This window comes from Ictidomys tridecemlineatus, unplaced genomic scaffold, assembly GCF_052094955.1.
Source record: "Ictidomys tridecemlineatus isolate mIctTri1 unplaced genomic scaffold, mIctTri1.hap1 Scaffold_78, whole genome shotgun sequence".
Taxonomy (NCBI): Eukaryota; Metazoa; Chordata; class Mammalia; order Rodentia; family Sciuridae; genus Ictidomys; species Ictidomys tridecemlineatus.
Window position 1 is genome coordinate 74,608 of NW_027525752.1, and position 12,373 is coordinate 86,980.

The 12,373-nt window shown below is 38.9% G+C and overlaps 1 protein-coding gene across 1 annotated transcript in view; it reads right to left on the reverse strand.

Moving 5' to 3' along the window:
- The window catches only part of LOC120883923 (DNA polymerase alpha catalytic subunit-like), a 61,124-nt gene extending 50,525 nt beyond the window's left edge, over positions 1 to 10,599 (reverse strand). Inside the window, 4 exon segments of the mRNA XM_078037399.1 lie at positions 59 to 155; positions 4,224 to 4,339; positions 9,353 to 9,657; positions 10,529 to 10,599. Coding sequence (XP_077893525.1) covers positions 59 to 155; positions 4,224 to 4,339; positions 9,353 to 9,657; positions 10,529 to 10,599 — 589 coding nt within the window.
- Between the last annotated feature and the right edge of the window lie 1,774 nt (positions 10,600 to 12,373).

Below are 12,373 nucleotides of genomic sequence, written 5' to 3' on the forward strand. Positions count from 1 at the left end.
TGAAAACCTACAAAAAGCAACTAACACAGTGCCTGGCAGGTAATTTCCTCCTACATACCATCATCCACAATCCAGTCATCATCCTGCCATGCCTGAACCAGCTTTGAATACTGATCTTCATCAACTTCTTCATAAACACTTGTGAAGTCCTGGATCTGCCATTATACAAGTTTGAGAAATAGCTTCAAATGGAGTGAAAGTGTTAAACAATTCTTATGAAAAAAAAATTGTCAAATTGAAACTGGAATGGCAGCCTGACGGAGAAGCTGCAACCAAATCATGAGTTCTGACATTCAACACCACTACAGGGTTTTCCTTAAATAGACATCAATTAACTTAGTATTCATTTTAGGTGGGTGTTAACATAAGATATTAAATGATTCCATTAGCATAATATACTTGTCACACCATCAATTACTCATCTACTTCATAAAAAACAAACTGAATTATAGCCAATTCTTCATTAGCTGCTTTGGGGATTATTCACTTGTAATTTCTAGACTGGTTGCTCCTATACTTAGCAAACCTGTAAGGCATACCACCTCTTTCTCCACTACTGATGGATGTTCTACAAATAGACATCAATTTTAATGCCTGTTTGACTAAATAAAATGCAAAAGGAAAATCTCCCTCATCCAGCCCCCTACAAAAATTTGGCAAAACAAGCATATTCTTCTATAAGCAAACAAGAAAAGGCTTTTGAGTGTTCGCTCTTTGCTTCACCACTGATCCTCCACCACTCTCAGGTTTTGAAACTGCACAGGGATTTATATGCTGAGCTGTGTGAAAGGCAAGTCCAGAGAAAGTAGCCACACTAGCTGCCTGTCAAAGGGTCATAGTACCATGAGCTAATGGTACAACTAAAGCAGAATACCTCTGCGCAAAATAACAGATGTGCACCATTGCTGCCACTGCCCATGGTAATGGGCCACATACACCCCAAATGAGAATCTGGTGAGCTGGTTAGGAAGATTTCATAGATATCTCATGAAAAATATCCACCTTCTCTCAAGAGTTCTGCATTTTTCAAATAGGATATCAGGGGAGATGACTAACTGTACCTGAAGAGCTAAGACTCTAGGAAAAACCTGGGACACAGAGATTTGAGAGCTTGATGAACAGAGCTGACTGATTTCTGCCACACCTATAAAGCATATAATGATTACAGGACTAGGCTTTGTTTCACCTCTTTTTTAACTTACTCTGTAGGGATCACTGGCAGGTACTGATTTGGCCTTTTACCATTTGATAAAAAACGACCTACTCTACCAAACTTATTAACAAGCCAAATGTAAACTAGTCCAATTAATATTATCATATTAACCAATTTTCTTTTTCGGGAGGGGAGGCTGGCATAATTATTATTGTTGGTTGAAGGCATACTGTTGTTTTTATTTAAATAATTGATTTATATGCTATTTTGGGGGGATACCGGGGATTGAACTCAGGGGCACTTGACCACTGAGCCATATCCCCAACCCTTTTTTATATTCTATTTAGAGACAGGGTCTCACTGGATTGATTTGTACCTTGCCATTGTTGAGGCTGGCTTTGAACTCGTGATCCTACTGCCTCAGCCTCCCAAGCCACTGGGATTATAGGCATGTGCCATCACGTCCAACTGATTTATATACTATTTTTGAGGGGATGGTACTGGGGATTGAACCCAGGGGCACTTTACCACTGAGTTACATCCCCAAACCCTTTTACTTTTTATATTGATAGAGTCCTGCTAAGTTTCTGAGGTTGGCCTTGAATTTGTGATCCTCCTGCCTCAGCCTCCTGAGTCATTGAGACCATAGGCAGGTGCCACTGTGCCCAGTTGATTTATATAATATTAAGAAGATCCTAGAAAACTTTCTCTTTTTGATACTGAGGATTGAATTCAGGAGTGCTTTACCATTGAGCTAAATCCCCAGTCCTTTTTGTTTTTCTTTGTAGTTGTAGATGGACAGCATGACTTTATTTTTGTATGCAGTTCTAAGGATCAAATCTAGTGCCTCACACATGCTAGGCAAGTGCTCTGCCACTGAGCCCCAGCCCCAGCCTCCTTTTTATTTTTTGAGATAGTGTCTCACTAAGTTGCTTAGGCTGGCCTCAACCTTGTGATCCTCCTGCCTCAACCTCTCAAGTTGCTGGGATTATAGGCACGCACCACTACACCTGGCTAAGAAAACTATTTTTAAAAATCATTTTGGGGGCTGGGGTGTGGCTCAGAGGTAGAGCACTCTCCTGGCATGCGTGGAGCACTGGGTTTGATCCTCAGCACCACATAAAAATAAAATAAAGATATTGTGTCCACCTATAACTAAAAAATAAATATTTAAAAAAATCATTTTGAATAAAAAGTTCTTTTGACTCTTTATTTTTTCAATATTTTTTATTTGCAGTGGACACAATACCTTTGTTTTATTTATTATTTATTTATTTATATGTGGTGCTAAGAGTTAAACCCAGGGCCCCACACGCACTAAGCAAGCCCTCTACCACTGAGCAACATTCCAAGCCCAGCAGACTCTATCTTTAAAAACAGTATTGCTACTGTTCAGCATGAATTCTTAGAGTCATACAATTAATATCACAGTGTTTAAAAAGAAATCAGCCAAATTGTGCCAACATCAGAAATGCCCCACAAAACCTACATTAAAAATGCTTTACTTTTGCTTCACTCTAATTCTTTTAGCAACGTTTTATTATCTGATTGCCTCTCTTAACTTGAACAAATGGTGCCAGCCACATGGCAAAAATCCTCTTCTATTTGCTTAATTGCCCAGTACAGTAAAGGCCATAGTGAAATGTGCATATTCCAAAACCAGACTGCTTGGGTCTAAATAAAGGATCTGCCACGTGATCTCACTGAATTTCTGTGCCCTCATCTCAAACTGTTGTTAGTCATAGTATCTAATTTATATATGGTTACTAGATGGATTAAATGAATAAACATATTAGTAAAATCACTTATAATAGTGTCACCTGAAAAATAAAGTTAGGTATTATTATTTTCTAGCATTAATCACTTTCTAGCCTTGGCAGTTAAGATACTCAGAGTGCTGAAGGTAAAGCTAAACAATGATATATAGATGGTAATCACTTTACTTTTTGCATACAGGGCAAAAATAATGAGCAGAGGAAAACCACCAAAAGTGTATTACATTCAATCTTACAAGCAGGACATTGCAGAAGTAAGGTCCAAGTCTCCATTCCCTTGCAAATTAAAACAATACTGTCCAAGGAGAAGGTACTTAACTAGGCTGCTAAAGACTTTAAAGTTAAAGCACCGCTCAGTTCCCCCAGCGAAGCCCAGGGACCTAGCAGAGACACAGCACACCAAATAAGGAAAGTATAGATATAGCTACTTTAATTTTGGAATTTTAAACTCATCTGTAAAGTGCCTTACAGGAACTTTTAAGGAATGAGTACTCTCCATAATCTATAAATCTACCTCATAATTACTATTAAATTAAATTAGTATTTAGAAATACACGAATATTTCTAAATCCATTTGATTTCTTCTTTGGTGGCTCAAATATGTGTGAAATCACTTTGTAAACCCTAAAACAACTTTATAAAAGTCAAAGGGTGTTTTGTAGTTTTGCTTTGTTACTAATGACTTGAATTCAGTCCTCAACTGAAGCTATTCTGGGAAAGTATTATTTCAAGCAGGTTACAGTTTAGGTATGCGGTATGCCCCAAAAGCTCATGTGTGAGACAATGCAAGAATGTTCAGAGGTGAAATGATTAGGTTATAAAAGCCTTAACCTGATTGGTGGATCGATTGACTGGGCATTAACTATAGGCATATAAGGTGTGGCTATAGGAGGTAGGTCACTGGGGTGTGCCTTTGGGGTTTATATTTTGTCCTTGGTGAGCAGAAATCAATCAATATCTCTCTCTCTCTCTCTCTCTCTCTCTCTCTCTCTCTCTCTCTCTCTCTCTCCCTCCCTCCTTCCCCCCATTGCCATATTCTGAGCTGCTTTTTCTCTGCCATGCCTTTATGCCACGATGTTCTGCCTCTCTCCATAGCCCCAGAGCTATGGAATTGGCCAACTATGAATTCAATCTCTGAAACAGTGAGCCAAAGCAAACTTTTCCTCCTCTATGTTGTTCCTGTCAGGTCTTTTGATCACTGGGACAAAAAGATGACTAATACAGTGACAGAGGTGACACACACTACCAGCAGGCTATAAATTAGATAAAGTACAGGAAGAAAAATGGTTACTTACTTCATATTTATACTTCTCACTGGCTTTAGCCTTTTTCAGTCTTTCTAGAGCTTCTTGGCGACCTTTCTTTGACTTTTTTTCTCGAAGAGCCCGAGAAGTTACAAAACTTCCTGAATCTGACACAGGTGATAAAAACAGAAAGGTATAGGAGATGTTACAAAATCACAGCCAGGCATAGTGGTGCATGCCTCTAATCCCAGTGACTAGAGAGGCTGAGACAGAAGAATTGCAAGCTCAAGGCCAGCCTCAGCAACTTAGTAAGGCTCTAAGCAACGTCATGAGACTCTGTCTCAAAATAAAAAGGGCTGGGGGATGTAGCTCAGTGGTAAAGTGCCCCTGAGTTCAATCCCCAGTACCCCCCCCAAAAAAAATGAAGAACACTTCTAGTCAACAATAATATGCAATTTTATTATATGTAATATTAAATTAAATATTATAATGTAAAATAATTCACAAAGCTCATGGCCAAATATGCAGATCCTGTAGTTCTTCAAAAATCTTCTCTAAGATCCTGTTACAACTGAAGCCAATGTTAATTTTTTCCACAAAAAAAAGGAAAACCTCAAAGCCAACTGATACCCTACAGAAATATTAGCTGTTAGCTAGTCCACAGCCTTTCCATTGGAAATGACAGGCCACAAATAATCCAGTAGGTAATAAAAGAACAATTCATTTTGCTTCCTATTAATCAACATTTGAAAGTCTTTAAGTAGGATCTGTTCTTTGCAAAATACTAGGTGCTATGATGGACTAAAAGATCAAAAAATATGGTCTTTGTGTTTACCCTACCTACAATCTAATGTAGGAGATAAGTAGCAATTGGATCTTAAAGAATATGTAGAACACATGCCCTAACAGAAGTTCAGATAAAGTACCTGGAATTTCAAAGAGAAATACATTAGAGACTGGGGGTATTTAACAAAGATGGTACCATAATTCTAATACAAGATGATACTATATAAAGATGCAAAAGTAAAAACATTAAAAGTGGAATTATTCTTGGGCTGGGGCTGTAGCTCAGTGGTAGAGCACTTGCCTAGCACGTGTGAAGCACTGGGTATGATCCTCAGCACCACATAAAAAATAAATAAAGTGTCCATCTAAAACTAAAAAAAAAAAGTGGAATTATTTTTTTTTTAAAAGTTCATAGTGGTGAGCTGAGGTCATGGCTCAGTGGTAAAGCACTTGCCTGGCATGTGTGAGGTACAGGGTTGATTCTCAGCTCCACATATAAATAAAGAGCCATTGACAACTAAAAAAAATATTTAAAAAAAAAAGTTCATAGTGGCATTGAAAGATCACGACAGGATTAGAGGACAACAAAACAACAATAAAAGCAAAGATGGTTCTAAGGAACCATCTTATTAATTCTATCACTGACTTCAAGACCTCAGTGGACCATGACATTATAGGTTAATAATAACACATTACAAAGGTTAAAATATATTTTGTCAAAACTGATTGAAATACCAGAGGGCCTCAGCATTCACTCATTCAACTTTTTAACTCTTCATGCTTTTGGTCATTACAAACTGACCACCCCACACACATACTGAAATGAATTCATCCACAGATACCAGCTGATGAATAATCAAATCAAGATGACAGTGCTGCCTGCCAGCCATAAGTTTAGGCTCAGCAGCCATCTACTATATTCCATGCTAATTTATTAAAATGAGTAGGCACAAAAAGGGAGATGTATTGATAAAGAGGCATCTTAAAAGCTCCAACCCCAATGGCATATTCATAACAACACTAAGTTGTTTGACTGTTTGAAGTATAAGAAACAATCTAAAGAACATGTACCAAATACTGGCAATAAACTGTTGAAAATTATATCTTAAACGTCAAGTATAATTAGAGAATCTTATTTTTTTAGCTTCTTTTAAATGGTATCTCTGTAACATCTTGGCCTATTGTTTGACTTTCACATTTGACTTATAAATCCATTTTTGGAAAGGCATTAAGTAAAAATTAAGTAATGTGGGTACTTAATGATGACAGTCACAAAATCTTGGGTATAATTCAAATGATTTAAAATTTTTGAGTAGGCTTACATGAAAAGGTTTCAGAGATTATTAAACACAATAAGAGTGAAAAGCTAGCCGCAGTATATTCCCTTTAAGACTCCCTTGACATCTGACAAAATCTAAAGGTTTTCAAATGGACTTACTCCACAGGAAACACTGCTCCACTACACAGGGTGTGTGGTACAATTACAAATAAGACAGAGCTGCCTGTAGCCTCAAGAGGTTCACAGTCAAGTAAAGCAAAAGACCCTGAGACTACCATCATAATATAAATATAGTGCCATAGAAGAGGTAAGAACAGCAGACAAGGAAATGTGGAGAAGAGAACCATTAATTTTGCGTGAGAAATCAGGTCAGTTTTCATAGGGGAGGTCTCCAATACAAGCCTAGAAAGAATTTCACCAGCACAGAACAGGGTAAAAAGTGGAACAAACAGAGGAAGAGGTGTGAGACAAACTACAAAGGTATTCAAATCCAAGGTGTACTCAGGAATCAAGAGAAAATCAGTGCAGAAGGTAAGTTTGACATGAGATGAGTGTAAAGTGAGCAGTACAACTGAGAAATTAAGATGTAGCACATCCCAGCTCTACCATTTAGTAGGTAATATGAGACTACAAGTGACCCAGTTCAGCAGTGGACAGCTGTTTTATTTGAAGCTGCCCAGCATCTGAAACAATCTGTGGAACCCCCCTCATGCCCCCCCCACACACACACACTTTAAGTCCCATGGGTTCACAGAGACTATGCCTATACAAGCTGAAAGTTCCCTTTCCCAAACACTCTTGCAGCTGGAGCTAGGGCATTAAAATAGGCTCTAATGATTAGAAAAACCTGCCCAGTGGCTAATGTCCCAATAAGAGATATATGGACTTAAGGAAGATTCTAGAAGTAGCAAGAGCTGCAGGAAGATTGAGAATGTGAAGCAACAGTGCCAGCAATGTCCCAAGGTACAAGATCTAGCATCAAGTATTTAGTCATGGTTGGCAATGACCTCCTCAGTGGCCCAGTTTTGTGGCACAATTTTAATCACTGTTTCTGGCTAAGCAACCTGCAGATCAGATTTCCAGTCCTTCAGGATTTGTGCAAATGCTATGGAATTCTAATAAATTCCTTTTCAGTTTAAACTAGCTAGAGTTGGTTCCTTCAGCTTACACCAAAGCACTCTAATGCAGAACCTGAGGGTCCTGTGAAATGGAAATAAACCACATCTGTCTACTTCATAAAGCTGCAAGGATTACATGAGGATGGCTATCTTCATTTGTACTTAGCAACATAAACTAATTTAATGTTTATATTTGTTTCTCTTTGTGTAGATGCAGGGCAGTCAAATACACATACATATACTCCCACATACATAGTCTAGTTTCAGAGAGCAAAAATAAAGCAAAGCAGTTTCCTCAAGGAAGATTCAACACAGCACTGCATATAACTGGAAATTCATCTCAACTCATGAGGACAGAAACCATGCCTAGTCTACCCATCATCAGAGCCTGGCAGAATACCTATGCCTGATATGTACATAATAAATATTTACAAATGAAACATTATACCCACTTTTTTGATCACTAAACTCCCCTTGATCTCTTTTCATCCATAAAAATAGTTATAGATATTTCAACTTTTCACTGCTATTGTCAAGGTGCTCCACCTGCTAACATTTAAAAGAAACAAAATCCAGATTTCCCTTTTTGGAACATGTCTCTAATGCTTCATGTAAGTAACTAGTAAATAAAGGAATAAGCATGAAAAAAATCCATTTACAAAGACTTAAATATTTGTTTTAAAATTACTATCTGGAGTACCTCCATGCTCCCCAAAAGCAGGCCAAGACACTAGCTTGCAAAAGAAGTCTTTCAGGTAACAATCTTTCAGTCTGCTCTAAAGGAAAAATTCCAGTCACAAGTTCTCAGCAAGTACTTAATCAACATCATGACTTAAGAGGGGTCTCAAGATTGCACAGTATCCTCCAGAGAGTGATTTCTTGATGTTCATGGATGGCATACACTTTTTAGGGTGAAGGAAGGGCTTAGTGGCAAATCACTGATAGAAGGCTGCAAAGACTGTTCAGATACTCACATCCCATATCCCATTTGTAATCCAGGCTAGTTGACTCTCCAAAATAAATTGTCTTAAAAAACGAAAGCCTAAAGAACAAATTGAAATCTGTGATTTGCAACTAGCTGAATGCAAAGGAAGCTGACTAGGAAGCAAGTTCTCATTAATGGTGATGTATTTGAGTGACAGGAGATGCTTGGGCTAAAAAAGTGAAGCATCTGATTTTATGTTAGAAGTTCACGGAAGTTAAGTCACATTTTAGTTGAACACTGTTCAAAAATCAGAAATCAGACGAATCTATTTGCATTTTTGTATTCTATTTTTGGAAGTAAAAGATTACCACTGACAAACTGAGTGATATACAATGTACCCGAAATGCTGAATTGATGTATTTTTTAGGAACTTCGCCAAAATGATTAGATTTGAATGCTAAAAAAATAGCAGCACTTGAAGAACTTTCCATAGAATAATTTGAAAGAAAAAGTGTTAATGCATAAAATAGAAATCCACTACTAAAAAGACAAAACGCATTTGTATGTGGTGTCAGGACTTGCAGCTTTCTCTCCTGCCTAGTTAGAAAGCATAACAATTTTCCGGGAGTTTCTATCAAGGGAGAGGAAATATCTTCTGTCGTAGTCCTCAAGCGGGTGGGAGAAGTGAAATACCCTCGATCAGGCCAGTGCCCCACCAACCCCAGTCTCGCTGAAGTTGTTCCCACACGTGGGTATGACTTACCAAAGGAATTTTTAAAAGGGGTCACTTGCTGACAGAGATGTGACAGTCTCCCAAACAGAAAACCCTGCAAGGGTGGCTCGGATTTGCAAGCCGCCTACTAGAATGCTGGTTCTAACACCCGAAAGGCCCCCCGCCCTGAACCACAAGGTCTGAGCCAAAGCAGACCCGCACAGCGAACCCGGCGCACGCCTCCTTCGGAAGAAATAAAGCAAAGACCCCCCCCCCCCCGACCACCACCACCACCACATGCAATCATGCTGCTGTCCCCACACTCCCAACCAGAGCTCTGAGTGCGGAGTCGTCCCTCACCGCTTGCCCCCAGTTCGCAGTCGTCGCCGTGCACAGGCGCTATAGTCCCGCAGTCTCCCGATTCCGTGCCAACCAACCCGAAACTGGCGCGGGGGCCGAGATAGGCGCCAGCCTGAAAGCCAATCAGAGGCTTGGGAGGCTGCGGACTTTGGCCCAGAAGGCCACTGAGTGCCGCACCGCGCCGCACCCCGCCCCGGGCCTTCCCGTGGGCGCGCAGCTGAGAAGAGACCGGAGGAGAGCTGGAGAAAGAAGCGGTCGGGCTCTGTAAAGGAGCTTGGCGGAGGATCTGCGCAGGCGCACGCAAGCTACTGGGAAAAGATTTGGGCGCGTGGGAGTAGGGGCTCTCTGGTTCTGAGAAATGATTTTCTAAGCAAAGAGGCGCGGGCGGGCAGGAAGGTGGGCGTGGTAGGGCTGGCCCCCTTGTCCCCCTCCCCCAAACCGGGAAAACGACTGCCTCCTGGTGCGCTCTCTGAGTTTTGTCTGATCCTTTGCCTCAAGGAATGTGAACAGTGTGTGTATGTGTGTGTGTGTGTGTGTGTGTGTGTGTGTGTGTCTCCTAACTTAAAGGTATATGCACCGCTCAGAGCGGTGGTTCACGCCTGTAATCCCAGCAACTTGAGAAACTGAGGCTGGAGAATCATGAGTTCAAAGCGACCCTCAGCAACTTAGCAAGGCCCCAAACAACTTAGCTAGACTCTATCTCAAAATTAATAATAAATTAAAAAAAACATGGAAAGGGCTTTGATGTGGCTCTGTGGTTAAGCACCCTTGGGTTCAATCCCTGGTACAAAAGAAAAAAAAAGTATATGCATCATCTTAACCAAATGACCAAAAGAAGCATCACTAATAAGTGGCAGTCTAACCTCATCACATTTGACCTGATGTGATGCACTTGAGAAAAGAACAACATCACCTACATGCTCTTCTTGCAAATACAACACACACTAGCCTGAATCTAAACATGAAGAAACAATCAGACTTTTTCAAAGTATAGGACCACTTATAGATGCACAGTGCAGGATGACTTACAAAGCATCTTGCCTGGACTCCTCCAAAATGTTAATGTTTTGAAAGACAAAAGGGAATTAGATTCTTGTGTATGGTACAATGCATGCAATGTAAGCATCTCATTTTTTTCTTTTTCCAAATAGGTATGTTTTATTGAATAATGCTTACTGTACATTGGTAATATTTTCTCTACACTTTTGCCCACATGCTTGTCGACCCCTTCTTCGTGTGATGACCATTTTGTTTAAATAATGATTAGTAACATTACTTAATACCCAATAAACCTATGTTTACTCCCTGTTTCTCCTTCTGACACATATTCAGTCCATAACATAACCTACAAAATATTTTTGAATCCCATTTAAAATTCTTATGTGCCTGGTCTTGATATTTTTCTACTTTTTTTTAATTGTGCATTAGAGTTGTACATAGGAATGGGATTTTTTGTTACATATTCATACATGCATAACAATATAATTTTGCCTTTTTAACTCTCTATAGCTCTTTATATAAACAGTATCCACTGCTGGTAACATGAAGTGTGCACTGCTCCTGTGTTAAAGGTGGCAGTGTAAATTGGTACAATCTTTTGGAACATAACATTGCAATGTGAGTACAATAAGCATGGTTATATATTTTAAGCCATTATTTCCCTATGTAAATTTTTTTCAGTAATGAGGATTGAATCCAAGTCTTATGCATGCTAGGCAAGCACTCTACCACTGAGCAACATTCCCAGCCCTTTTTATTTTATTTTGAAACCAGGTCTTTCTAAATTGCCCAGGCTGGCCTCCAATTTACAATCCTCCTGTCTCAGCCTTCTGCATAGCTGGGATTATAGGCATGTACCACCATGCCCAACTCACATATAAAAGTTTTGTAAGAAATAATAAAGATGAAAAGAAATGCAAAGATGTTAATGCATGTCATTTATGTTAGCAAAAATTTGGGATCTAAATGTCCACTCCAGAGCAGCAAATTAATGATGTGATATCAAAAGGAAAATAATTAGAAAAATGCAAAACCTGGAAAGTGTTTATGATATTTCATAAAGTGAAAACAGCAGAGGGCAAAATGATGTATGCTCATTTAATTGCAACAATATATTGAATAGTTATGTGAATGCAATATGCAAAATGGACTGTATCTTCTGAGATGGTAGAATTATTGTTTTAAAATATTGTTTATAATTTGTTCTCTTTAATATTATATTGGAAGGATTAAAGCATCATGTAGAGTCAGATTTGGGAGTTGACTCTTAGAATTCTACTTCTGTTTAAACTTATGCTGATTATTGAGATCTCAGGCTCTTCTTTTATAAAATGTTTATACTTACCTAAGAAGCTATTGTGAAATTTAATTGAAATAATGCATGTATAGTGCCATTATGAAGTCCACACCTAAAAAGCATTTAATAAACAGCCATTCTTATCACTTTGTCAGTGTGTTGGTATCAACATAATCAAAGGGATATGATAGTTAAACTAATTAAGTGTATCAACTGGCAGAAATTTCTTTCAGTCAACATATTTGGTTATGATCATTTTTTGGAGCCTGTTGGTGCTTTACCTATTATATTAAATCTCTATTCAAGAAATTTCAATTTATTTATCCACACAGGCATTTCTCCCCATTTTTTCTAGTAATAGAATGTGGATTTTCAACTGGGCACATTGGCAGAAGGATGAAAAGACCACATTTCCCAGCCTTCTTTGCAACAAGGTTTAGCTATATGACAGATTTCTGGCCCACAAAATATAAGTGGTGGTGTTGTGAGGGGATTTGAGGGAAGGCTATTTATAGAAATCTGGCATGTCTGAAAGGGGATCCTGTTTTGCCATTTTGCCTTTTCCATGTATTTCTTCTTGCAATGCAGATGTGATGGCTGAAGCTCAGAAGCCATCTTGGGTCATGATATAACTGTAAAAATGAAAGTCACACACTGAGATGGTGGAATAGAGTGGTAACAATGTGAGTCCATAAACATTGTGAAGCTGTTACACCATCCCTGAG